The sequence below is a fragment of the Phalacrocorax carbo genome, chromosome 1 (genome assembly GCF_963921805.1).
Source record: "Phalacrocorax carbo chromosome 1, bPhaCar2.1, whole genome shotgun sequence".
NCBI classification, from domain to species: domain Eukaryota; kingdom Metazoa; phylum Chordata; class Aves; order Suliformes; family Phalacrocoracidae; genus Phalacrocorax; species Phalacrocorax carbo.
In genome coordinates, this window is record NC_087513.1 from 117,488,146 (window position 1) to 117,511,449 (window position 23,304).

General features: G+C 41.5%; 1 protein-coding gene across 3 annotated transcripts; it reads left to right on the forward strand.

The window, feature by feature from the left end:
* Positions 1-1,127: 1,127 nt before the first annotated feature.
* CHAF1B (chromatin assembly factor 1 subunit B) lies at positions 1,128-22,261 on the forward strand. 3 transcript variants are annotated; one of them, XM_064471546.1, is made up of 14 exons: positions 1,128-1,230; positions 2,043-2,173; positions 4,339-4,471; positions 5,218-5,335; positions 6,247-6,350; positions 8,586-8,682; positions 10,395-10,479; positions 11,481-11,574; positions 12,198-12,267; positions 12,368-12,459; positions 13,935-14,097; positions 15,246-15,668; positions 17,011-17,102; positions 18,226-22,261. In XM_064471546.1, the coding sequence occupies exons 2-14, from the start codon at positions 2,048-2,050 to the stop codon at positions 18,345-18,347; spliced, it is 1,719 nt and encodes a 572-aa protein (XP_064327616.1). In that variant the 5' UTR covers positions 1,128-1,230; positions 2,043-2,047; the 3' UTR covers positions 18,348-22,261. The 3 variants fall into 3 exon arrangements, with proteins under 3 accessions (XP_064327616.1, XP_064327596.1, XP_064327606.1); XM_064471526.1 differs by lacking the exon at positions 1,128-1,230 and adding an exon at positions 1,237-1,370; XM_064471536.1 differs by lacking the exon at positions 1,128-1,230 and adding an exon at positions 1,237-1,370 and having other exon boundaries at positions 5,272-5,335.
* Positions 22,262-23,304: the final 1,043 nt, after the last annotated feature.

Below are 23,304 nucleotides of genomic sequence, written 5' to 3' on the forward strand. Positions count from 1 at the left end.
TAAGGTCTTTCAAATATCTTTGTGCCTTTTGTGTGCTCTGAGGCAGAGCGTTCTTCCCTGACCAGTACTTGATTGTCTGATACAGGCAACTAATGAAGACACTGCAGCCTGCAAGGTATTGTTGTGGAAAGGGTCACTCCGGTATGGAAGTGTTCTGCCTATGGGAAAAGTAGTGCGGTTACAGTCCAGGGTATGTGTTAACTGAATTTCAGGGAGGTTCCTGGGTTTAACACGTGGGTGTACTTCCATGCTTTCTGCTGTGCAAGTGATATTTCAAGTCAAGCACCAGGACTTGCGCTGTCCTGGCTTGCTGGGCCTAGTCAGACTTGTATGGAAATCCTCATTGCCCCCTAGTTAGAAGTTCTCTTCCTTTAAAAATAATAATAATAAAAATCTAACACATATAAGTGAATCTTCATTTGTTCTTTTCAGCTTTTGCAGCTGTTGTGTTTGGCGGTGTAGTAACTGGTGAGGCCTTCGGAGTACAAGTTTTGGCTTTAATTAAGGCCAGTAATGGTTCTTTTCTCTGCTGGTATTGGGAAGAAGGTGGGAAGCAGCAGAGCCATGGGTGGTGCAGGGAGAAGGAAAAGTAGTTTCCAGTTTCTAAGGGTGTTTAATTTTTTATTTCAAAGGGAAAGGTTTGCATTTGAAAGAAGGGGGGTTGTGGGGGATTGGTTGGCCTTTGATAGGTCTAAATATAAAGGGATCTCAAAAACAGCAATGCCATTTTCCTCTTGGGGAGCAGGAGCGCTTTTGGCCTTTTTTAGTTTTGTTTTGGTGTTTTTGTGGGGTGTGTTTTTTTTTTTTTTTTAATTGGAAGCAGGGCGAGGCAAATACATTCTAGGCGGAAGAAAATGCAGGCAAAAATCCTAGCTAAAACGGGCACGCTGCAGACATAATTCCTCTATCTGCCCCAACGGCCCCCCGCTCCCGCCACCCTTTTTGCTTTTCCAGCGGGGGCGGGCAGGGCTGCCGCGTGCTGCCCCAAGCACCTGCCTGCAGGCAGCCCCCGAGGCGGCGGGGGCGAGTCCGCGGGAGCTCGGGCCGGCGGGGGGGGGAGGTGGGGCGGTGATGCTGGAAGCAGGCGGTGCCTACCGGGACACCGGCCATTCGCCGCTCCCGCCTTCGGCAGGGGGCGCTGCCGCGGCGGCGGGCAAGGCCGCGCGCAGGCGCGGGGCGGGAAAGGCGCGCCCGCGCGCTGGAGCTCGGCCAGGCCGCGCGGCGCCGCAGGTAGGGGCTGGGGCCGCGCCCGCCCGCCCGCCCCGCGCGCGGGCTCCCACCCCGCCGGCCGTTAATGTCGGTTGGGGCCCCTTTGCGCTGCGGGGAGAGGAGCCGCAGCGGGAGCTCGGCTCTCTGGGCGGGAAGCCGCGGTACGAAGTGGCGGGGGGAGTTAGGGGGAGTCAGCCTCGGCGCTCGCAAGGCTGAAACGCCTGCGAGCGCGGTGGGTGTCGCGTAGCTGGTCCCCTCCGGGCGTGAGGCGCCGCCGGTTCCCCGCGGCGGGGGTGCGGGGCCCCCGGGGCTCTGGGGTCGGTCCCTGCTAGCGGTCCCGGGGCGCCTCTGCCTTCCTCCTGCCCCCGCCGGGGCCTTCGCGCCTTTCCTTTGTTTTGGTTTCCCCGGGCTGCGCCGCTGGGACCGAGGTAGCTGCTCCCCCGAGGGCTGGACGGATGCGCATCGTGCCCGTCCGGCGCTGCTCGGCGGAGCTGCGGTAGGGCGGGCACGCTCCGGGGGCCGAAATGGAAGAGCTGCCGTGTCTGCCCTTGGGATTTTCTGTTCATTGTAACCCTGCCCTCCCCTTCTGTTGCAACGTTTAATTCCACTGAGAAACGTGGCTTTATTACCCTTCTCATGCGGTGCCCAGGCGGTAACTTTAGCCGTAATAAATCCTAGTACTTGAAAACGGGCTTCCTTAAACCATCTTTCTGTCAGTTTCAGAGGTGAAACTTATGGGACCTGTCAGCTACGCTTGGAAAATCTGCACTAACTTTGATCGTCTTAGTCATAAGAAACAAGAATTTATCCAGTATTCGCTCTGTTTTCTTTAGCAAATATGAAGGTCATCACTTGTGAAATAGCATGGCATAATAAGGAGCCTGTGTACAGCTTAGACTTCCAACACGGAGCTGATGAGAAGATCAATCGACTGGCGTCAGCAGGTGTGGACACAGCTGTTCGTGTAAGTTTCAAACTTGTTTGTTTCAGTTTTGTAGCATGTGCATAGCATGAAATTGCTTGTTATCCAAGGTATGAGGTTATCATCCAGTCCATGACGCTGTTGGTGGATGGTTTAGGGAGTGCGGGATTGTACAGCTATATGTAGAATGGCAGTTCCCCTTGCATGCCGCCCTTGAGCTCTGCTGCTGAGTGTTGAACTGTTACTTTTAGAAAATTACCTGCGTTGACTGCTGGGTGATATTCCGGACTAGTAACTGCTAATTTAGGGCACTGCCTTGCAGATTAGTGAGAAACCACTGGGTGTGATTTCTTTGCGTTGATCAAAGTTGAATTTTACATGCATTTTATAAATAGTGGCTCAGCAGTATGACATTTTCCTACAGCCCTTTTCACTCATGTTCGCTTGCATCTCTCCCAAGTAATTTTGTGTTGGTGTTGGCAAACTTTGCTAATCAGTTTTTCATCCTTTTGAGAATCACTTCTGAAAATGATGAATAGCACAAGCCCCAAAAGATGTGGCAATAAGTTTGACCTTTGCAAAATCAGGCAATTGTTTACTGTCTTCCAGATTCTTAGTGCACATGAGGATTGTCCCCGTCATTCAGTGATCTCTTGGTTTCTTTAAAAGCCTTAGCCTTAGTTGGAAAGCTTTGGAAAACTGAGTACACTCGGTAAACCACGTTCTTTTTATCTGCATGCTAGTTGGCTGTTTAAATAAAGTTGTTGGACAAGTCAGGCACAATTTCCTTTGCAGAGAAATATATTGACTCATTTTAAAAATTTAATTCTCTTTTAACAGCTTCTCTGTATGGAAGGTAGACTTAGTAGTCAGAGTTTTTTGGGTCACCATTAGAGTGCTTCTGAAAAAATGACACATTTGCATCCCCTGTTTTTTGGAGCTGAGAATGAAATGAAGTAGGTTACCCATCACTGCTGGTCATGTCATGTTTGAGTTCCTGTAGGTCAATTTGGTAACTGGGCCTGGTGATTTCCTGTAAAAAAATGGGTTTGTTTATTTACTAAAATCTCTTGCTAAGCTTTTGATTTGAGACAGTTCCTCAAACTCATCCTGCAGTAAAGAAAGGTTCCAACCTGGGACCCTCTCTGTGCTCCTTAGTAAATGAGCTCCAATCCAAAAAAAACGATGTAGCATTTCTGCTATGGGTGCTATGTGTGTATGTGTGTAACACCTTCCCCCACCCCACCTCCTGGGCTCAACTTCACTCCCAATTTCTTGACGTCCTCCCTACCGGCAGCACAGGGGGACTGGGAATGGGGGCTGTGGCCAGTTCATCACACATCTCTGCCACTCCTTCTTCCTCACACTCTTACTCTGCTGCAGCATGGGGTCCCTCCTGCAAGACACAGTCCTCTACAAACTCCTGCAGCATGGGTCCTTCCCACGGGCCTTCTTCACAAACTGCTGCAGCGTGGGCCCTTTCCACAGGGCGCAGGCCTTCAGGAATGGAGCACTCCAGCCTGGGTCCCCCTCAGGGTCACAGTTCCTACTAGAACACCTGCTCCTGCGTGGGCTCCTCTTCACGGGCCATAGCTGCTTCGAGGAGCCTGTTCCAGTGCAGGCTCTCCACAGGCTGCAGCTTCCTTTAGGGCACATGCACCTGATTCAGTGTGGGGTCCTCCACAGGCTGCAGGTGGATATCTGCTCCACCGTGGACCTTCATGGGCTGCAGGGGGACAGCCTGCCTCACCATGATCTTCTCCAAGGGCTGCAGGGGAATCTTGGCTCTGGCACCAGGAGCACCTCCTCCCCTCCTTTGTCACTGACCTTGGTGTCTGCAGGGCCATTTCTCACATTTTTTTCTTGCTCTTCTGTCACAGCTGCTGTGCTGTGTTATCACAGAGGCGCCAGCGGCGGGACAGCTGGAACTGGATCTGTCCAACATGGGGCAGCTTTTGGTATCTTCTCACAGAAGCCACCCCTGAAGACTTCCCCCTGTCCCAGCTACCAAAAGCTTGCCACGTAAGCCCTGTACACAGCTGTGGCTCATAGAGGGAATATTTGTGGTGCCACTGCAGATTTAGCTCTGAAAGTTTCAGATAGTAAGTTCAGAATGTCGGACCAAGGAGTAGATTGTGCATTACTGACGTGGTGTATATGTATTACATCTTCTTCCTAAAAGCTGCCTGTTATGCTTTTGTAACTAGATATGGAAAGTGGAGAAAGGACCAGATGGAAAAGCAATTGTGGAATTCTTGTCCAACCTCGCCCGCCATACCAAAGCAGTAAATGTAGTGCGCTTCTCTCCAAGTGGCGAGGTCCTAGCATCTGGAGGAGATGGTGAGTAATAATGCATAATGAAGCTAATATAAAGAAGCTATGTTTATGCATCTGGAGAGTGAAGGAGGGGAAAAAACCTAAACCCGGTACAGGAACTTGTTCGTACCCCTCTGACATTTCCAGCTTTAGACTCACATATGTCCTCCAATTATAATTAGTTAATGCATGTCATGCAGTTCCTATGTAACTTCTCACCGGCTGTGTTTCTGAGAGGCTCTGTTTTCCAGATATAAAGTAATTACTATCCCCACTTCCCAGATGGGGAGGTTGAATGGATTACCTAGTGTCATACTGGAAGCTGTGGCAGAATTTGTAAATTTAGGCTTGTCTGTCCAGGGCCACATGAGTTCTTCAGTCACAGTAAGGACAGCATTGGGTAGGTGCATGCTTTCTGAGACCGAGCCAACTGTTACCTGTCTTAGTGGAAGATTTTTCAAAAGCGCAAAGGGCAGAACTGTAGTCAACCCTAATCAAAAGCAGATTGAAAGCTAAGCACTCTCATCTTACACCTGGAAATCTTAATCTTTTATTCGATTTAGATAATTAAGTAACAATTTTTAAAAAATTATTAAAATCAGTAGCTCACACTGGAAGCCAAAGCAGTCTGGCACCTACTTTTCCCCATCACAAAATAAGAACTGCTTCCACGTGTCTTATATGAGATAATTATAATGTTGAACTAAATGTAATGCATTCACAAAACAGTGAGTGGGAAAGAAAGAAGCTTCATATGATTTCTTCCACAGATGCTGTTATTTTATTGTGGAAGCTGAATGATAGTAAAGAATCGGAACCACTAGTTTTTCAGGATGAAGACGAAGCTCACCTCAACAAGGAGAACTGGACAGTTGTTAAAACTTTAAGGTAGCTTGATATTTTATGACTGTGTTTTCTGTTCAGTGTTTCTGATTGACCAATGACTTTTATAATCTGGTCCAGTCTTCTGTTCAGTGTATGTTGAACTTCGATGCTGTGTAAAATTCGCTCTAATATTCATCCTTTTGTTGTACATTAAGATTTTTTTATTTTTTATATATAGTTCCAACCTACGTGTTCTTTTCAGGCAGAAGATTTGGCACTTATGTGACATAACTGACATGCTCTGAAATTGGTTCCTGAGATTTGCAGTCACTTAAAGCTGAGCACAGCGCTATATAAAGTAAATGTGAAGTTTTACTTACTAGCTTTATAGTGGAAATTTTGACCATTATTAAAGCAAAAATCATCAGTATATTAAATGATTCATGCAATTTTGCCAGATGATAGCTGTGAGGCATGACCAATATTTTTTAACTGGTTTGTTTTAATAGTTGAAAATCTAATGTATTATACAACATTTGTTTCAGGTGTTTGTTTACTGCTTTTATGGAACCCATAAATACGCAGGGAAGTTTTCTTGACTAGTGACACTTCCTAGTTACTTTGGTGTAGTGTTTTATCTTCTGTCTGTATAAATCCTAAAACTTTCACTTGCAGAACTCTAGGTACAAATCCATAAATTACTTCAAATACAGTGTTTTCATTGTTTATGAAAAAACTGTTGAAAAGGCCTATTTTGAGTAGAAGTAGGATGTGCTTTTCTAAAATGTTCTGCCTTCTGAATATGGAAGTCTTTTTTAAAAGTTGAAAGTCATGTTGTTCATTTCATTTCAATGATACATTGATTATTTGCCCTTTTTTCTTTTTTTTTTAGTTTAAAAATGTACAAAACTTATTCTTACTTGTTGCTGTTAATTTAAAAATTAGTAATTGGTTTCTTCTCCTCTGGATTCTAGAGGCCACTTAGAAGACGTATATGATATTTGTTGGACCTCGGATGGAAATTACATGGCATCTGCTTCTGTAGATAACACAGCTATAATGTGGGATGTCATTAAAGGTAAATGCTACACTTGCTGCTCCAGTCTTGTCTCATGGTATTTACCAAAAGAGTTGAAAGCATCTTTTTTTGTGAGAGAACAGTCCACTTAATTGCTAGACTTCTGGGGTTGTGAGGCAGATAACCCAGCATATAAAGATACCCTCAGGCCAGCAAAATTTGCGTATAAGTAATCTCTTCACCTTGGAGTATTCATGAAGTAAGCTTTATCCAATGTTGTTTGTTGGTTGGTTTGTTTGTTTTTTTCCCCGTCCCCACAAATTCCTATACAGGCAGCTTGTATGTTACTTGCGCCACCCCACAGCCCAACAAACAAACAAAACTTGACCGGTATCAGGTAACTGACTACTTAGGTACAAAATGGGAAGTGAGTATAAGATGCAGACTCTGTTTTGCAAGATGTTACTGGTTGGGTTTTTTTTTTGGAGGGAGGGGGGCTTCATTCAGCAGCACACTTTTGTATTCTCCAAGAAAGACCCGTCTGTAGAGGTTCTGGTAGTAACCAGCTAGATTAGGTTGCTTTACAGTGGCTTAATGTTTCCTTATTAGCAGAGTAATCATTACTTTCACTTTTAAATTAATGTGGAAATACTTGACTTTCTCTGAAGTTAACCTTTTATCTCACATTTCTAATATTTAGTGTCTAATTAAGAAAATTAAAGGAGAATCCAGATTAATTTTTCAGTGCACACACATGAAAATACGGATGTTCTGCTGCTGACATATTTTGTGTTCATGGTTTGGGTGCTTAATGTGTCTCCCACCCGAACTGTCACATACACTCCTTTCAAAAAGTCTTTGCCATAAATACATGAATGTTCAGTAAAGAGTTTGTGTGCATAAGTATGTGGGGGCATTGTGACCAAATGTCTCTTGCATATTGGACTGCTTGTAACAGCTCTAAAGGGACATATCTATTAGACTTATTACTTTAAAAAGCTGGATGGCCTCTGAAGGCTGAATCATTATTTTCATGTAACGTCTTCCATTCTCACTGCTTTCTTTTAGCATGCAGTTAATGCCACGGAGGGCATTTTGTGTCTCTTAGGCAGAGGCACAACTAGTAAGTTGGAAGTAAGAAGCCATTACTGGAAAACATGGGCTTTGTGATTGAAGCTGTAGGTACATTGAAGGAAAGAGTTTCAAGGATAGCTTCCAGTAATACCCAGGTTAAAATATTGCATGGTTTAAAAAAAAATGGCTGGAAGAAAATCAATAGTAAAAATCCATCAGGCTGTTTAGTACAAAGAGAAAGTCACTGGCTTAAGAAGTCCTTGAGGTACAAACTGTTGGCAACTTACAGGGTATCATCTAGAAATATTATTACATGTTTGTTCTATTCTTGTACTCTGGCATCTGTTGTCGGCCACTGTCTGAGACAGAATACTGCAACAGACGGACTTCTGGTATTACGCAGCATGGCCTCAACCCTGTTAGTGTAACCCTTTTGAAGAGCTATTGTCTTTGAAACTTGTCAGCTTATAGTATTACTCTGCAACAAAGCAACACTGTACAAATAGAAGAAATACCTCTGTTCCTAGTATTCAAAACAAAGTATTTAATGAAATTATCTGTAGCTTTACCTCATCACAATGGTTTGGATCTGAGACATTCAGCTGTAGAACATCAGTAGGGTCAGGGAGCTGATGTTTTTGAGAGATCTTCATGACAGAGTAAGCTGTGGAAGAATGTGAGTTAGCACTGCTGTAGAATTGTTGCTGAAAGCTGCCCATGTGTAAGTGTCAGTCAGTACGTGTGTAGTATATTTTTTTCACTGCCTGCTCAGCAGAGTGGGTGAGTTTATACAGCCCTAGATAGGAGAGCCTGGCTGTCTAGCCCCAGCTGAAAGTTATGTTTTAACACTGGAATTTCTGGCTTGACATTTGGCCAAATTCAGTTAGCTGTTGAACACCTAGGCTTGCCTGAAAAAAGTTTTTTAAATTACAGAGGTTTTGAAATATACTCATCTTGCGTGTTTAATGCTTAAGCCAAGCTGCTTAGCTGAGATAGTTTGTAAGGAACAAGCCTTAAAATGGCATGTCACAATTTACTGTACTTGTGAAGGTTCTAGAAATAAAGCAACTATTTCTGATATTCTTATCAAGTACCATCAAGTTAACAGTTTGTGTATTTAAAAAATGGTTTTGAAACGTTTTGTCTTGTTTTATTTCTGAAATGAAGAAATGTTTTAAAACACATTTGAATTTAGAATCTGGAAACTGTTTGTAATTTCAGGACAGAAGGTTTCAATATTAAATGAACACAAGAGTTATGTCCAAGGAATAACCTGGGATCCTCTAGGCCAGTACATTGCAACTCTGAGTTGTGATAGGTGAGCTGTTGGTCTAAGTGTTTTGCCTTAGTGTTCTTTCTTACTTGAGGATGAACTAAAAGCAAGTGTATGGGATAAATGTGACTTTTCAATTTTATTCACATTGTTCTGCAAGCAGGTTGATGTGAAATTAAAATGATACTTCAGTTAATCTTTTGCTTGTGGTAATTGATTCCTGAAGCCTGAGTGTCCTCTCTAAGCAGCAAGTAACCTTATATAAACTTGTGTAGAAATTTTTCTTCAGGAAATAAGTTTTCATGGTATTGGTCATTAAAGATAGCAAATACATCTTGAGTACAGTGAATACTTACTTGAGTGCTGCATTCTCTGGTTGTTAATGAGCTAATAAGTTTATCCTTGTTGTCCAGAAAGATGTAAACAGGTTAAGAAATAAGTTAAAATGTTTTCCCACTCTGTATCTTTATTTTGCCCTCTTGCTCCCTCCATCACCAACAGTTTTGTAAGTGACGTCATTGGGAAAGCAAAACACACACTTCATAAACTTGGCCCTTGTCAGAACTTCGAGCTGAGCTTAAACTGTTCAGGGCATGTGTGCTGCTCTGAAGGTTCACAGCTGGCTAATAAATGCATGTCATCTGGCACCCGCTGCAAAGAAAATTGCTGTAATAGTGGAAAAGTAGTTTTGATTTAAGATTTGCAATAGGCTCAGAAAAATGGTAAGTTAATGGCAACTAGGTCATTATGAGCCTCTGCCTTCTGATAATCAGTTATGTGAGATTTGTGTGCCTTTATTAAAATGAACAGCAGTGAAACACAAGTAATAGAATGCTGCCCAAGTTTTTCTTGGAGTGAATTCACAAGCGAGGGCATGAACTAATCTGAAGAGGGGAAATCTCCCACCCCCTCAGGTTTCAGACACTTTTCTGCAAGGTTAGTGAATAGCGTTGGCTCTGTGCGCAGGTCTAACAGGCCCAGGCCAGTTGTCATGACTTGGGAACTCACCAGACCAGGGTGGTGAGTCCTCTTCCCTGTTTTGGCAGACCAGCTTAGCTATATGACATCCAGAGCCAGTAGTTCCACAGCTATCTCAAGCTGTCTGCCACAACCTCGCCTTCTATTTTCTCTTTACTAGTTCTGTCTAGGCCTCTTTGTGGAGCTGTTTCAGCACATTAAATCAGCACAAAGATGTTTTTTTTGTGTATGTTGGTTTTCTGCCAGCCTAACAAGCCAATGCAACTCAGTAAAGGTCAGAGCTGGTAGAAGGGAGGGGATGGTGGCACAAGCAGTTGGGTTTGCTTAGGCTACCTGCTGTTTTAGTGAGATGAAGTCTCACTTCCAACATTCCAATGTTCTGTATAGAGATGTACTCCAGTTTTCATTTATTCCCAAGGAAACTGAAGCACAGAAATGTAGCTAATTGTCTTTGAGGTGAGTCCCTCTCCACAGGAACATAAGGGCTACTACAGCACAGGTAGGAGTGGCTTGGCCCTTCGCTGTCTGCTAATCCCCTCATTCCTCCACGAATGCATATGCTGGTAGTTCACAAACCTTATTAAGTCAAATAACTGTCAGTGATTCATTGGTTATTTAGCCATCAAAACATGTCTGCCCAGTGGTGTCTCTTGAACAGAGTTATAATTAATGTGTGATCGTCATTTATATTTGGCAATCCTGACTGAGAAGTGAGGTACTATGTGGAACTTGGGGTGAAAGGAAGCGGTTTGTAGCTAACTGTGCTCTCCACCATGTAGGATCCTGCGGGTATACAACACACAAACCAAGCGTGTAGCATTCAATGTTACCAAGATGCCATCCGGATCAGGTGCTGAAGGAGAGGTACTTTGTTATGCTACCAATGGTACTGGAGAATGTGCTGGGTGCTATTTTATATGAGTTGTTCTATTCTATGAAACCAAAGGGGCAAATATTTTCCACTCAAGTAATCCATATGTCAGATATTTTTGCCTCTATTTCACCTTTGCATTTTGTAAATAGAGACTGCTTCAGGTTTCGTCAAACATTACAGAAATGACAAAGAACACTTGCAAGATTAGCTAATGAAAGTAGTAACACAATGTCTTTAGATGTAAATGTTAAAAATAGCGTGGAAAAAACAGTATGCATAGTGAATTCTTAATAGGAAAAACTTCAAACATGTCTGTCAGTAGCTGTAACTTTATTAATGGATAATACCTAGCAATAATGTTTTAAAGTCAGAAGCCTGAAATTTTCAAAAAGATAGTCAGATTTTTAGGAAAAATATGAATTGGTGAAAATTTAGGAAATTCTCTTTAACCCTAAGAGGGAAAACAAAGAGCTTTTGTCTCCAAAACAGTTCTAAGTGATAGTAAAATAACACCTCCAAGCTGGCTATAATCTTTTTAATTCCTTCTATTCCTTTTCTTTTTTTGGTGAAAACATTTGTAAGTTTTGTAGAGGCTAAAGAACAGGCCCAAGAGAGAGCAATTTGCCATTATAGCAGTTCTCTTTAAACCTCTAATACTAGAGTTAAAACTAAATGCCTAAGGAACAGGCTCTTACGTTGACTGTTAAGTAATGTCGTTCTCCAGGTTATTACTATTTTTTGTTTACTGGTCTAATGTGATTGCTCTAGGAGTGTTTTGATTAGTAACTGAAGAGGGATCAAGGACTTCTTTTTCTGTGAAGAATTTATAGCACAGCAGAAAGGGAATTTGAAGGAGACTTTTTTTTTAGACGTTGATCTTCTATTTTAAAAGTTCCATCAGTTTGGGTTGTACAACTGGAGGTTTTTTCTCACTTGAATTCTAGCTGACATGGTTATGGCACTTCAGACAATCATATTTTCAATGTTCTAGGCTAGGAGCTATCGGATGTTTCATGACGACAGCATGAAGTCATTTTTCCGCAGGCTCAGTTTTACTCCTGATGGCTCTTATTTACTCACTCCAGGTATGTGAGAACATGTACTAAAACTTACATTGTGTCTCATGCTCTGGTTGGAATGTGCATCAAGATTGTTTTCAGACTGCTAGGGGATGCTTATTTATCTTATTTATGCCATTTCTCATTCTTCCTATTGAAGAAAATAGAGACTTCACAATACGCTTCCATTAACAGTCCAGAACATCAACTTTCTCCTGTGACAAAAATTGTAATTACGGCATTTTTCTGAACTGAAACATGTAAATTACAACAATACAGCTCTATTAAAACAGGAGTGAAGAATAAGTGGTTTCTCTTGACTGGTCTCTCTTTGTTCTTATCCTTTCTCAACATCCTGTGGTCACAGTGAAAATAACATTGCAAGGACAGGATCAATTTGCCCATATAGGCGCTGCTTTTATAGATGTCTGGCAACATCAAAAAGAAGCTTTGAAGGGGAAGTATATAAGAGGAAAAAAACCCAGCACTAAATAAATATTTGAGGTGCCTTTTTAAGTTGTGTTCAGGTTGCACAGCTCTTGCCCAACTGACAAGCTTAATTCCTGAGAAGTAGAATGTTTATGGACATAAAGTATGTACTCAGTACCTTTTTGACTTGATGAGTAATGTTTTCACCTTTATTTTTGCAGCTGGCTGTGTTGAATCAGGCGAAAATGTAACAAACACCACGTATGTCTTCTCCAGAAACAATCTTAAAAGGTAGAGTTTAATAAGATCAAAATATCTTTTTATTAAAAAAAAAAAAAAGAGAGAGAGAGAGAGAAATACTGTTTTCTGAAATACTGATTCTTTACAAAAGGCCCGTGGGTCACCTGCCATGTCCTGGAAAGGCAACTCTTGCTGTTCGCTGCTGCCCAGTCTACTTTGAATTGAGACAAGCATTTAATAAAGGTACTGTAAATCCTTCAGGGAGTATGATTTTACAGAAAATATGTGAAAAGGCCAACGTGGCTGTTTACTGTTTTATGCCCTAGCCTTTAACATTCCATTAAGATAGTGTTGTACCACATCTTAGAAGCCGTTTCCTGATTCTAAGACCCTGAATTCACCTGAAGTGCCTTGTGAGTAGCATTTGATAAAGTGGATAAATGTTCTTACTTGGCCACTTGGGCTACAGAAACACTGTTTAATATTTTTCTTTAACTTTTAACCATTTTGTGTCAGTAAAAGTAAATAACTTGGCTTAGCACTAGAGCAACCCAGTGAAATATTTTCTGTTACTCTCAACTAATCACATAAGCACCAGTGAGTTGATGTAGTTTGCAACAACCATGGCTGTTTGTTCAAGGAAGCCAAACCTGAAGCAGTGCTGGTGTTACTGGCCAGAACAGGAGTTCTGAGGTGGGGAAAGGGCTGTATGAAATTACATGAAAACTTACCTGGAGATTGAAATCCAGCCTTCTTGTGAACCCAGTGGGTCCAGGAGTGTTTATATTTTAACAAGACTGGTCTTACTCTGGTGAAGTGGCAGAGCTTTGCTGCTTTCTTTAGAGGGTTAATTTGTAGTATTCCTTAGAGGATTTGGAGATTATGATGAAAATACAGAACACAACAACAGGTAATCTTTAGATCCACTGTAATGGTGTGTTGCAAAGTGAGGAGATGAGTGTCTGCTGTTGGTCTCTGTAGCTCCTCTAAATGGAGTGTTTAGTTTCTGCAACATACACCCAGAAACTTGAAAAATCTATAGTAGTCTTGAAATCTATAGATGTGAGTACCTTACATTATGTTAATGGCCTGTCTGTTTCAGTGCATAGCTTCCATAATCATTGTAGAGCTCATTGGGAGCTCTGTATACTAGGAATTCCTCAAAGCAGCTGGCTAGCACTCGGCTTCCAGTGGAAGTTGGAATAATCTACCCTTACAAAGAAAGAATGTTGCAATGATAATACTAGCTAGGAGGTGAACCCAAGACAACATAAATAGAGCTAAATCCATTATTTTGACTGAGTCATACAGAATATAATGTAATCTATAAATTTGTCCTGACCTTGATTTACACTGTATCCTAAGCTGTGTTTGTTTGGACTTTGATACTGAAGTGCATATAAATATGCTGAAAAATTTCAGCTGGCAAATGTATGGCAAACTTTACAAAACAAAATAATAGCAGTCCAGATGGACAAAACTTAACTTCTGCCGATTTCTCTATCAAGCTAAGACAATAGAGGACAAACTTCAGGCAACAGATATATTAGTGCTTAACATTAAAATTTGTTTTATAGAAGTGCTGTCTTCTCAGCCATTATCTTGATACTGATTAATAACGAAATCTTTAGTTAGATTCATGACTAAGTTAGTGCAGTTACAACCTTGCCATGAATACAAGAGAGAATTCTCAGTGTCTTTATTTCTTTGCATTGTAGATGAGATCAGTCAGAAATCAGCTCTTGCTCTATTTAATCTGCCCTATCGATTGGTGTTTGCTGTTGCTTCAGAAGATTCTGTGCTTTTTTATGATACTGAGCAGTCCTTCCCCTTTGGTTATGTTTCTAACATACATTATCACACCCTGAGTGACATTTCATGGTAAGTAATTACTGTATTGTTAAGATTTGTTGTGATGGAAACGTCGTTTTTACATGTTGAAGTGGTGTACATCTTGTGTCTTGCTTTATTTTTATGTTTCGTTTATGACACACATGGCACTCATCGCAGTGTCTGAACAGCAAGCAGCTTCTTGTTTGTCCTGTAAACTGGAGAGTTATGGTTCTCTTATTAGTGGGCAAACAAGGTGCAAGCACCCTGAGGACAAGCAGATGAAGGTTTTTGTGAAAGCTAATGTACTGGGTGCCCATCAAAGGTACTCATTGTTCAGGCAGCGTAACTAGTAATAATGAAGTTACTCTGAGGTTTTGAAAATCATCTGAGTTCAGGTATTTGTATCCTGGACAAATTCTGCTTTATCTGCATGATTCTGCTTAGTGATCCTTCATGTATGGGGTAAAGTAATTTATCTGACTTGACGTGGGGAGTCAGAACTGGACCTGCAAATTGAACCCAAGTCTTGACAACAGGATACACCCCTCTGCTGGACAAGGCTTCTTCTCTCATGCCTTTCTAGCCAGTATACCTAAGCTGAGGACCACGTAGAGGCCTCTTTTTCAAAAGTTATAATTGATGCTCAGACACTCTGAAAACCATTGTGTGCCAGGAGGAGGGGAGTGGAAGAGGGTAGAAAATCAAGTGGTTTAATCAGTGATAGACATTACTTGGTGAAATGAGCACTGAGGTCCTATTCAGGTGAGCACCGTAGTGATTCTGAGCATTGGCTCTACACAGCACAAGGCGCACAGCCAAGGAGCTTGAACTGCTCTGCTGGTCTGAATGAGGAGAGTTCAGCAATATTTCAGAGACTGTGGCTGAAGATTTTTTTACCTGAAATTGAACCATACTTTGGTCGTACTCAAGTGCATGCAGGTGCTGGAGCAGCATATTACAGGTGATAACAGACAACACCAGAGACATTAAAGCAGATGCAAAGGCCAGAACTGAAGGTTTTTTGTTCATTTGGATTGGGTGTCTTTCACTTGACTGCAGTTTTGTTTAAATGTATACATGTACTTGGGGGAGGGAGGAGGAAAAGACAGGTACAGCATGTGTTATAGAGAAGGGAGTGAGGGTTGAAGAAAAGTTCTGATCTTTCCTCTTAATGGCAAAATCTAAATCACAAATAGGTCCAGTGATGGAGCCTTTCTTGCTATTTCTTCCACGGATGGATACTGTTCATTTGTTACATTTGAGAAGGACGAACTGGGAATACCTTTGAAGGAGAAGCCACAGATAAATGTCAGGACTTCTGGTGCAACAGAGAAGAAAGTGAAGAAGAGCCAATCACATAAAGTCATTTCCCCAGGCTCTAGGCTGACAGAGGGGACTCCTCACAGCAGGGCCACCGATCCCAGCACTCCCACCCTCCAAGCCAGAACACCCACAGCTGCCGGTAAGGACTTGTCTTCCACACCTGTTGGCATAAAAAATGTTCCAGTCTCATCCTCAGATGAGAGGAAAATCAGCCAGCCAGCCAGCCAGAGCACTAAAGTAAACCAGCCCAGGAGGATTACTCTCAACACTTTACAAGCATGGAGCAGAACACCAAGGTGAGATTCATATTGCCTTTTCCAGTCATAACTATGAAGGCCTGGGCAAGCTGTGCTTCTGCTACATTTAAAGGATTGGGATTTAGACATAAATTCCCAGCCCTGTGTCTTGGTTTTAGCTGTCTTGATGTGGAACTTTTTGTTCTAGCTATACTGCAACTGAAAGGTCAAAATGTCTCCTGAATCCTAAATGTACAGCTTTTATATTTCTGTCTGAAATGTGAGCAGTAGCAAAGTTAACCTGATGGTTTCATCTTGTCCATATGGTGTCTGTCTTCAGGTCCCGTTTTCTATACAAAGATGGTACCTGAAACATTCAGCAGACAAGAGCCATGTAAAGACTCTTCTGACAAGAAATATTTTAGGAAGTAAAGAGTACAAGTCTGGACAAGCTCTCAGTGTGCACAGTCATGGGTGTGGGGCTTAATGCATTGATGGAGGAGGTTGCCCCCTAAGGTGGACATCTAGGTTTATAGAAGTTGCCTGTAGTCCATATAGATTGTCAGAAGCCTGCAATATGAGATCCTGAGCTGGTGTGCAACAGTAAGGAGACAGCCATGCAATTACAGATTTAGACCTTGTCAGCAAAACAAGGCTATTTTATAATTAGAGGAGATTATTGTAACCTCTCATAGGAATGTTTCAGTTAGTAGGTGACTAAGGAGAAAGTGGTGACCAAGAAAGCAGGATAGTGGATTTAATCAACAACCGCAAAGAAAAATCTTGGAGATGATAGCCCTCTACACACCAATGTTCATCTGTACTGGAACTAACAAGTCAAAGGGTTATAGGTGGTTGAAACTGACTTTTGCCTGGAGGGTGAGGTGACTGATGGAGTTAATTTATCTTTTTATTTTTTGTGAGAGAGAGAAACTGTGTTTAATCATATCAACTGATGATGCCGTGACAGTCATCTTGTAGTAGCATGAGATTTAGCAGACCTCAGTGGGCAAAAGAATTCCCTAGAGTTTTATGAATCTAAAGTGTTAATATGGACAGGGCTAGGGACCCTTACCAAGTGCCAAGAAACAGGTTAAAATCCTTGCCTTTGCAGCCGGTCTTAATTTTAAAATTTTTGACCAGGATACTGTGCTCTGAAGGTGAATATCAAGCATTGTGCCACATATATGCAAAAGTACTTTCTGGTAGAAAAGATCACTACTGGTCTTTAAAGTACTTCTAAAAATGCTCTGTTCAACATATGAGAGAAGTAAAAAATCATAGTAAAATATTTTTAAACTACATTTAAATTTAACTGCTTCTAGCTGAAGTAAATCTTTAAATAAAACATTTGTGGAAATGATGTCTTTAAAGCACTTGAACTGTTTGTGCTCTTTTAAAGGAGAGTAAACTTGATTCCACTGAAGCCAGATATGCCAGCCTCTGCAAATACAGATACAGTTCCTTTACCTCCTTCCTCAGAACAGGAACATGGTAAGCTTTTGTGGCTACTAATATCTAGCAAAGTCTTTTGCCAGTCAGTTCTTTCCATGATAGGCTCCTGTTATAAGCTTAACACAAGCGCAATCAGGCACAAACCTAAGCCTAGTTGCAGATTCTAAAGTTTCTTCATTGTCAGGGTGTGTTTGTGTCATGGTTTTAGCTGGGATAGAGTTAATTTTCTTCACTCTAGCTGGTATAGTGCTGTGCTTTGAAATTAGCATGGGGAAAAAAAAAAAACCAACCTGTTGAGATAACACACAGATGTTTAGGCTGTTGCTGGGTAGCGCTTATACTAGTCAAGGACATGTCTAGCCTCCCATGCTTTGCTGGGTGCACAAGAAGCTGGGAGGGGAGGGGGCACAGCTAAGAGAGCGGATTCAAACTGACCAAAGGGATATTCCATATCATGTAACGTCATGCCCAGTATGCTACCTGGGAGGGGCTGGCCGGGGGAGGGGAGAGCAATCGCAGCTCGGGGACGGGCAGCGTCGGTCGGCGGGTGGTGAGTGGTTGTATCGTTTGTGTTTCCGTGTTTTTTTTCCTGTTTTCCCTTTCCCTTCCTTTTCCCTTTTATTGTATTAACATTATTGTTATTATCATCATAATCATTTATCATTATCATTTTATTCTAATCATTAAACTGTGCTTATCTCAACCCACAAGTTCTTTTGCTCGTCCGATTCTCTTCCCCATCCCACAGGGGTGGGGGGGTGAGCGAGCGGCTGCGTGGTGTTCAGTTGCCAGCTGAGGCAGAACCACGACAGTTTGAAAGGTGCTTTTGACAATATGAAATGTGTTCTTGCTGCCATTGTTCTTGGGCAGCTGCTTATGTGACAGTACATCACTACAGTTTTTATAGTAATGGATGCATTAGCTGACACTGAAACCAAGAAGAGTAAATTCAATTGGATGTAACGTCCTCTGGGTCCTACAGCTGAGTTTTAAAGACCCTTGTGCTTTCAGCACATCATTGTTTCAAGATGCTGGACTCTGAAACCAGGGTTGGTTTAGTTTTTTTGGTGAGTGCTGAATTGTTTGTGAATTCAGCAAACCAGTTTACTTTCTTAATCTGGATTTACTTAGCCTAAATTATTTTCCTGTCTGCCTGTTTCAGAGAGGCCATTAGCATCTGATGAGAGTCTTCAAAATCCCCCAGCATCGAAACGTCCTAGGACTGAGGAAATGTCTCTTTCTACATCTGCTGAAGATCAGATCAGCTGCGATTCAAACAAATAAAGGCTAAGCTTTTAGTAGACTCTTCACAGTCTGAAGGCAATGCAGCCATACCTGAGAGTGCATTTCTATTTGCAAATGTTAAAGTCTCAATTCATGATTAAAGTACCATATGCATATTTGATGTAGTGCTGTGAAGAAAGAAGCTGGCAGTAGAAGATGCAGGTTTCAGGAATGTAGCTTTGCAGGAGAAGAAATAGTTGGGAAGTGACTTTTAAGTGCGCTTCTACTTCTTGAAGACAGCATTCTTCAAGAAGTGCCACAGCTTAAGGAAATCAGGGAAATATGGGTATTGAAAAGCCATACAGTAACTTAAGAGTCTCCATCAAAGTCCCGAAGTTGATGCTTATGAAAGTATTACGTCTTCCAGCAACCTGTTGGCAAAAGAATAGAATTTCTAAGGACTTAATCATAATGTTTTAATGTGGTTTAAGATGAAAGAAAAACCAAAACAAAAAACACCCCCAACAATTTCATTCAAGCGTCTTGGCTTATATGCTTAGCAATGTGCCAAATAATTCATGCTCTCCCGTACATGTGGAATGGGAGCTGATGTTCACATGCCCTGAGTACAGCAACATATAATATGACTGATAGGATTGAAACAAATCAGAACTTGCAACTGCAAGAAACAAGAAAGCAAAAGGAAGACACCCTCTGAAGACCTGTTACAAGCATTAAACAGTGGAAGAAAGTTTTTAATAGTTTAGTTTCTGTGTTTTAGAAAAATGCAGACATGACATTTTCTGAGGTAGCAGGATTTGAGCATATACATTAGAAGTTTCCCCCGTTTCATTTTTCCAAATCTTAAAACCCTCAGCCAATAAAACATAAATCCACTGTATATTAAGCTTCTAAAAGTTCGCTTCTTTTTAGCATTTAATACTTGCAATATAATTGAACTAAGACATGCAGTTTGAAAGCAATGAGACCAAAATATTTAAAAATCACTACACTTGAACTTGATTTTCTATGGTGGGCAGACACAGCCTCTAGAAGTAGAATGCTCAGATACAGTATTCGGAGCTTGTCCACTTCGTTTTCTTTAACATCATGTACTTTTTTTTTAAAAAGTAAGTAATTCTTAAAATGTCATTCTAGCTGATAATAGCATGTAGAAGTTTTAAACAGATTTTTTTCTTGTGATTTAGCCTATTCATCTATCATTTGAAGTTCCATAGCACACAGGAGGGGAAAGCTGCAATTCAGATTAAAGCTCTTTGACTTTCATTCTTCCCTGGATTTGGTTGGATTTGAGGTGTGTAATTTACTTAGTATTTGTTTTCTCTCAGTTCCTAAGAAAGTGAACTAATACTTTAGAGAACCAGAAATACACAGGTTTCAGAAGTGATTCATAAAAATATAAGGAGGAAATATTAACAAGTAGCTATGGCAGAGTGTTTCAAGCAAATGGTGTATGTTTCCTACAGTTCGATTTCAACAGAAATTAGTAAGAAAAGGGTTGTAGGAAGCTAACTGTATCTTTGCTTTCAACCCCTGAGGTGAGAATGAAGCTTCATTAGACTTACCCAAACGTGGGTTTTCTTCTAGTGAGGAGTATAAAGACTTAATTATGAAGCAAAGCTGCATCTAAAACTGCTTTTCCCCCAGAATTTTATAGAGATACCTGAATTAAAGTTTGTAGATCTATCTGAATTAATAGCTAAAGCAGATATTTGTAACTGACATGCATTGCTGGACTTGCTACTTTGTTTTGTCCAGTTTGAATTATAAGGATACTGGTATTTAATCTTTCTGTGGGACAACACTTAGTACAGTATCACAGTGTTTCATTTTTTACACTGCAAAGGATCCTTTGAATTGAAACTTACACTTCTAAATACTAATTGCAAAGCTATCCTGGTAGGTATTTTAAAATCTCTGTCTTCCCCACCCCAGTGAATTTCAATGTAAACGACTTTCTGTTGAAAACTAGTAGGTTACATATGTTGTTTTAGTGTTACTGGCACACCTGCTCTCTGTGGTCTTCAGTCTTCAGATGCAATTAATTGCCAGAGTATTCATCTTTATTTCATGCCATAACCATTCAGGTGACATCCACATTTGTTTATATGGTTGCTTAGCTTATTTTTGCTCTGCCTCGCAATCTAATTGTAGCTGTAAGCCTGATGTGGCTTCCACTGCTTCCATCTGGAGTTTTCCGCATCATGATATCTGACAGAATGCTCTACCTGGTATTTCGTCTTCCCTAATAGGATTTTTTCTTTCCTTTAGTTCTGGTTATCTCTTGCCACTGTGATTTCCTACTTCTCTGTTTATTCTGTTCCTTACTGCCTTGTTGCCAAATTTATATGGCACTAGGTTTTTAACCTTTTTCTATAAATGCATGCCATTCTTCCTGTAACAAATTACTATCTTTTATTCTGTGACAGTCAGAACTGTAGATTCCTGGGTTTTGTGATCTCTGTTTCAGTCTGCAAGGGGCGATCCCCACATAACATTCATACTTAAGACACTGAAAACTATTCTCACCCTGTTTATGTTCTCAGTCATGCACTAGGTTCTGCTCCAAGACAGAACGTACCCAGCACTCTTTCTATTTACTGCTTTGTAAGGTGGTGTATTCCATAGACATAATTCTTTCAAGGGCACCCTTTAGTCCTGGTTTGACTTAAATGATATTTTTAATTGGCCAGCTGAAGTGTTTGTACTTCAAATGGACCTTGTTTAATATTCCAGCTGTGAACATGGTGTAGGTGTTGTCATCTTAGGTCACATTTTGGTCAGTGTCTTCTGTAAAGATCTTATCCACTCCAAGGGCTGTTATCCTGCTTATACTGTCTTGATGAGATAGCATTATGGAAAAATGCCCAATCTATGTCTTTCGACCTTGCAGCACTAAGAGGGAGCTGGACTTACAGAAGTAACTTCTATAAGAGGCAGCAAATTGCTGTTAAACTCAGGGAACCATGGGACTCTCAAAATTTGAGTGTCCAAGCCCTGTGTCCATCAGCGCATTTGGTACATCAGTGTATGTCAGTGTCCCACAGGCCAGTTCCCTGCAAAAGCGAAGGAGCAGAAAAAGGAGCAGAGTCACACAACATCGTTTCCCCAGGCTCTAGGCTGACGGGACTGCTTGAGCAGGGGGATTTGGACCAGATGACCTCCAGAGGTCCTGTCCAACCTCACTCATTCTGTGATTGTGTGAATGCTGGCATTTCCAGTTTGACATAGTTTGAATGAGCAAGTGATTTAACACTTTAGATGAAGAAGTTACCAGTCATGGGAGTCCATTGAGATATGTGGTCTTCATGTGCCCTTTCTTCCCACCTTCCTCAGAATCACATGGATTTTGCATAGGTACATGAAGCATAATGAAGGGTGGGGAGTGAACACATCCACTATGGCTGCTGCACAGATAGAGTCTTCTGCATTGTCTGATAGTGTAAATATCTATGTGGACCATGTGTCTCAGAGAGTTCAAGTTACAGGCAAGTGGTCCTTTCCCTTTTTCAGATTGGTTTTCTGGCATGTCTTAAATGTACTTACTTCCCTGTGTTGGTAGTAGATCTTATAAAAGGTCATCTCTGATGTCCCAGTTCTGCATACTTTCTTATTTAAATGTATGTGTAATTGTTTTTCCATGTCAGAAAAATGGTTTGTTTGTTACCTTAAAGCATGTGCCTTTTTCTGTAAATTCAGTGAAGGGCTGAGAAAACCCAGGCTGCAGAAGCGCAAACCACGAGACCATGCGTAGAAACTAAGTGCAGAGCAACCGCTGGAGGTCGCTCTCCTCACAGGATTCATTTTCCCGGGGCTGTGGTGAAAAATTGCTACTGGCAGCAGGAAAGGGAAAGAAAACACAGTTTTCTTTTCAAAATCGAGTTGTAGGTGAATCTATACAGCCAATGTATGTTATCACCATATAAATTTTTTTTTTCTACAAGTTTCCTACTGAGAGGGCAGGGTTTGTTTTCCTGTGAGTGACATTTTATAATTAAGGAAAGTAAGTCCATACCATGATATCCTTTCTCTGTTGGGAGATGTAAAATGCTAAACCTAAACACTCAGCCCTGAACTTTCCAAGAATGTCTTAAGCATCATTTCTGTTGAAAATCCCTTTGAAGAGGGAATGGGAGGGGCCTGTGGACCATTTGGTTAGTATACACTCCAGCTTCAGCCAGCTTTCGATTGTTTTGCCATGAGTTCCCAAGTTGTGATACACAGATTGTTACAGGTACACAAAGTATTTCAACATCCAGGAACTGCTGCTGCCACCACCAGCACTAGAACTTACTGCTCTGGGCGGGAGCTGGGAGAAAAGAAGAGAAAAATGTTTGCGTGCCCCACCTGTACGTCAAAAACCAGTTAATCATGTATGTCCATATAAAATGGTATCGTTATGTGTCCTAACCCGTTTTAAAAGGTTGCACTGCCATGTTATTTGTCTCCCAGCCCATTAAAAGGAAATGAAAAAGATGAGGGCAGAGTCACACAAAGCTGCTGGTGTCTAGGGGAGAGTGGCCGTGGAGGGTGACAAGGGTGAGGGCAACATGCAAGCAATCCTCACACATGAAATCTGTTCTGTGTGCAAGAGCAAAAAAGATGTACCACTCCTGTGTGATTTTTTTATTCCTGCCTGGAAGGACACTTCTTGCTGCTTCCACCATGTGTCAGGCTACTGCTGCCCAGTCAATGATGTCTTTTCGATTGTTATTACTAATTAAAGTCACGAGGATCTCTTGCTCCTCAGCAAAAACATGTGGACGTACCACCTTAAAAACCAAACACTTCTGTGAGCTGCTGAACTAGTGAGGCCTTGTTTTATATGGATATATAGGTGATTGCACTAGGGGTTTCAAATAGATTTTGCAACTTCTTAGATGTCTTGCTCCTGGAAAGACTTTCTGGTGTGTAATAATGATTAATTTTTAGACAGCAAGACATCATGCTTCTGTACTATTGATGTTAGTTTTAATTTTTCTTCTAGCCAGCTACC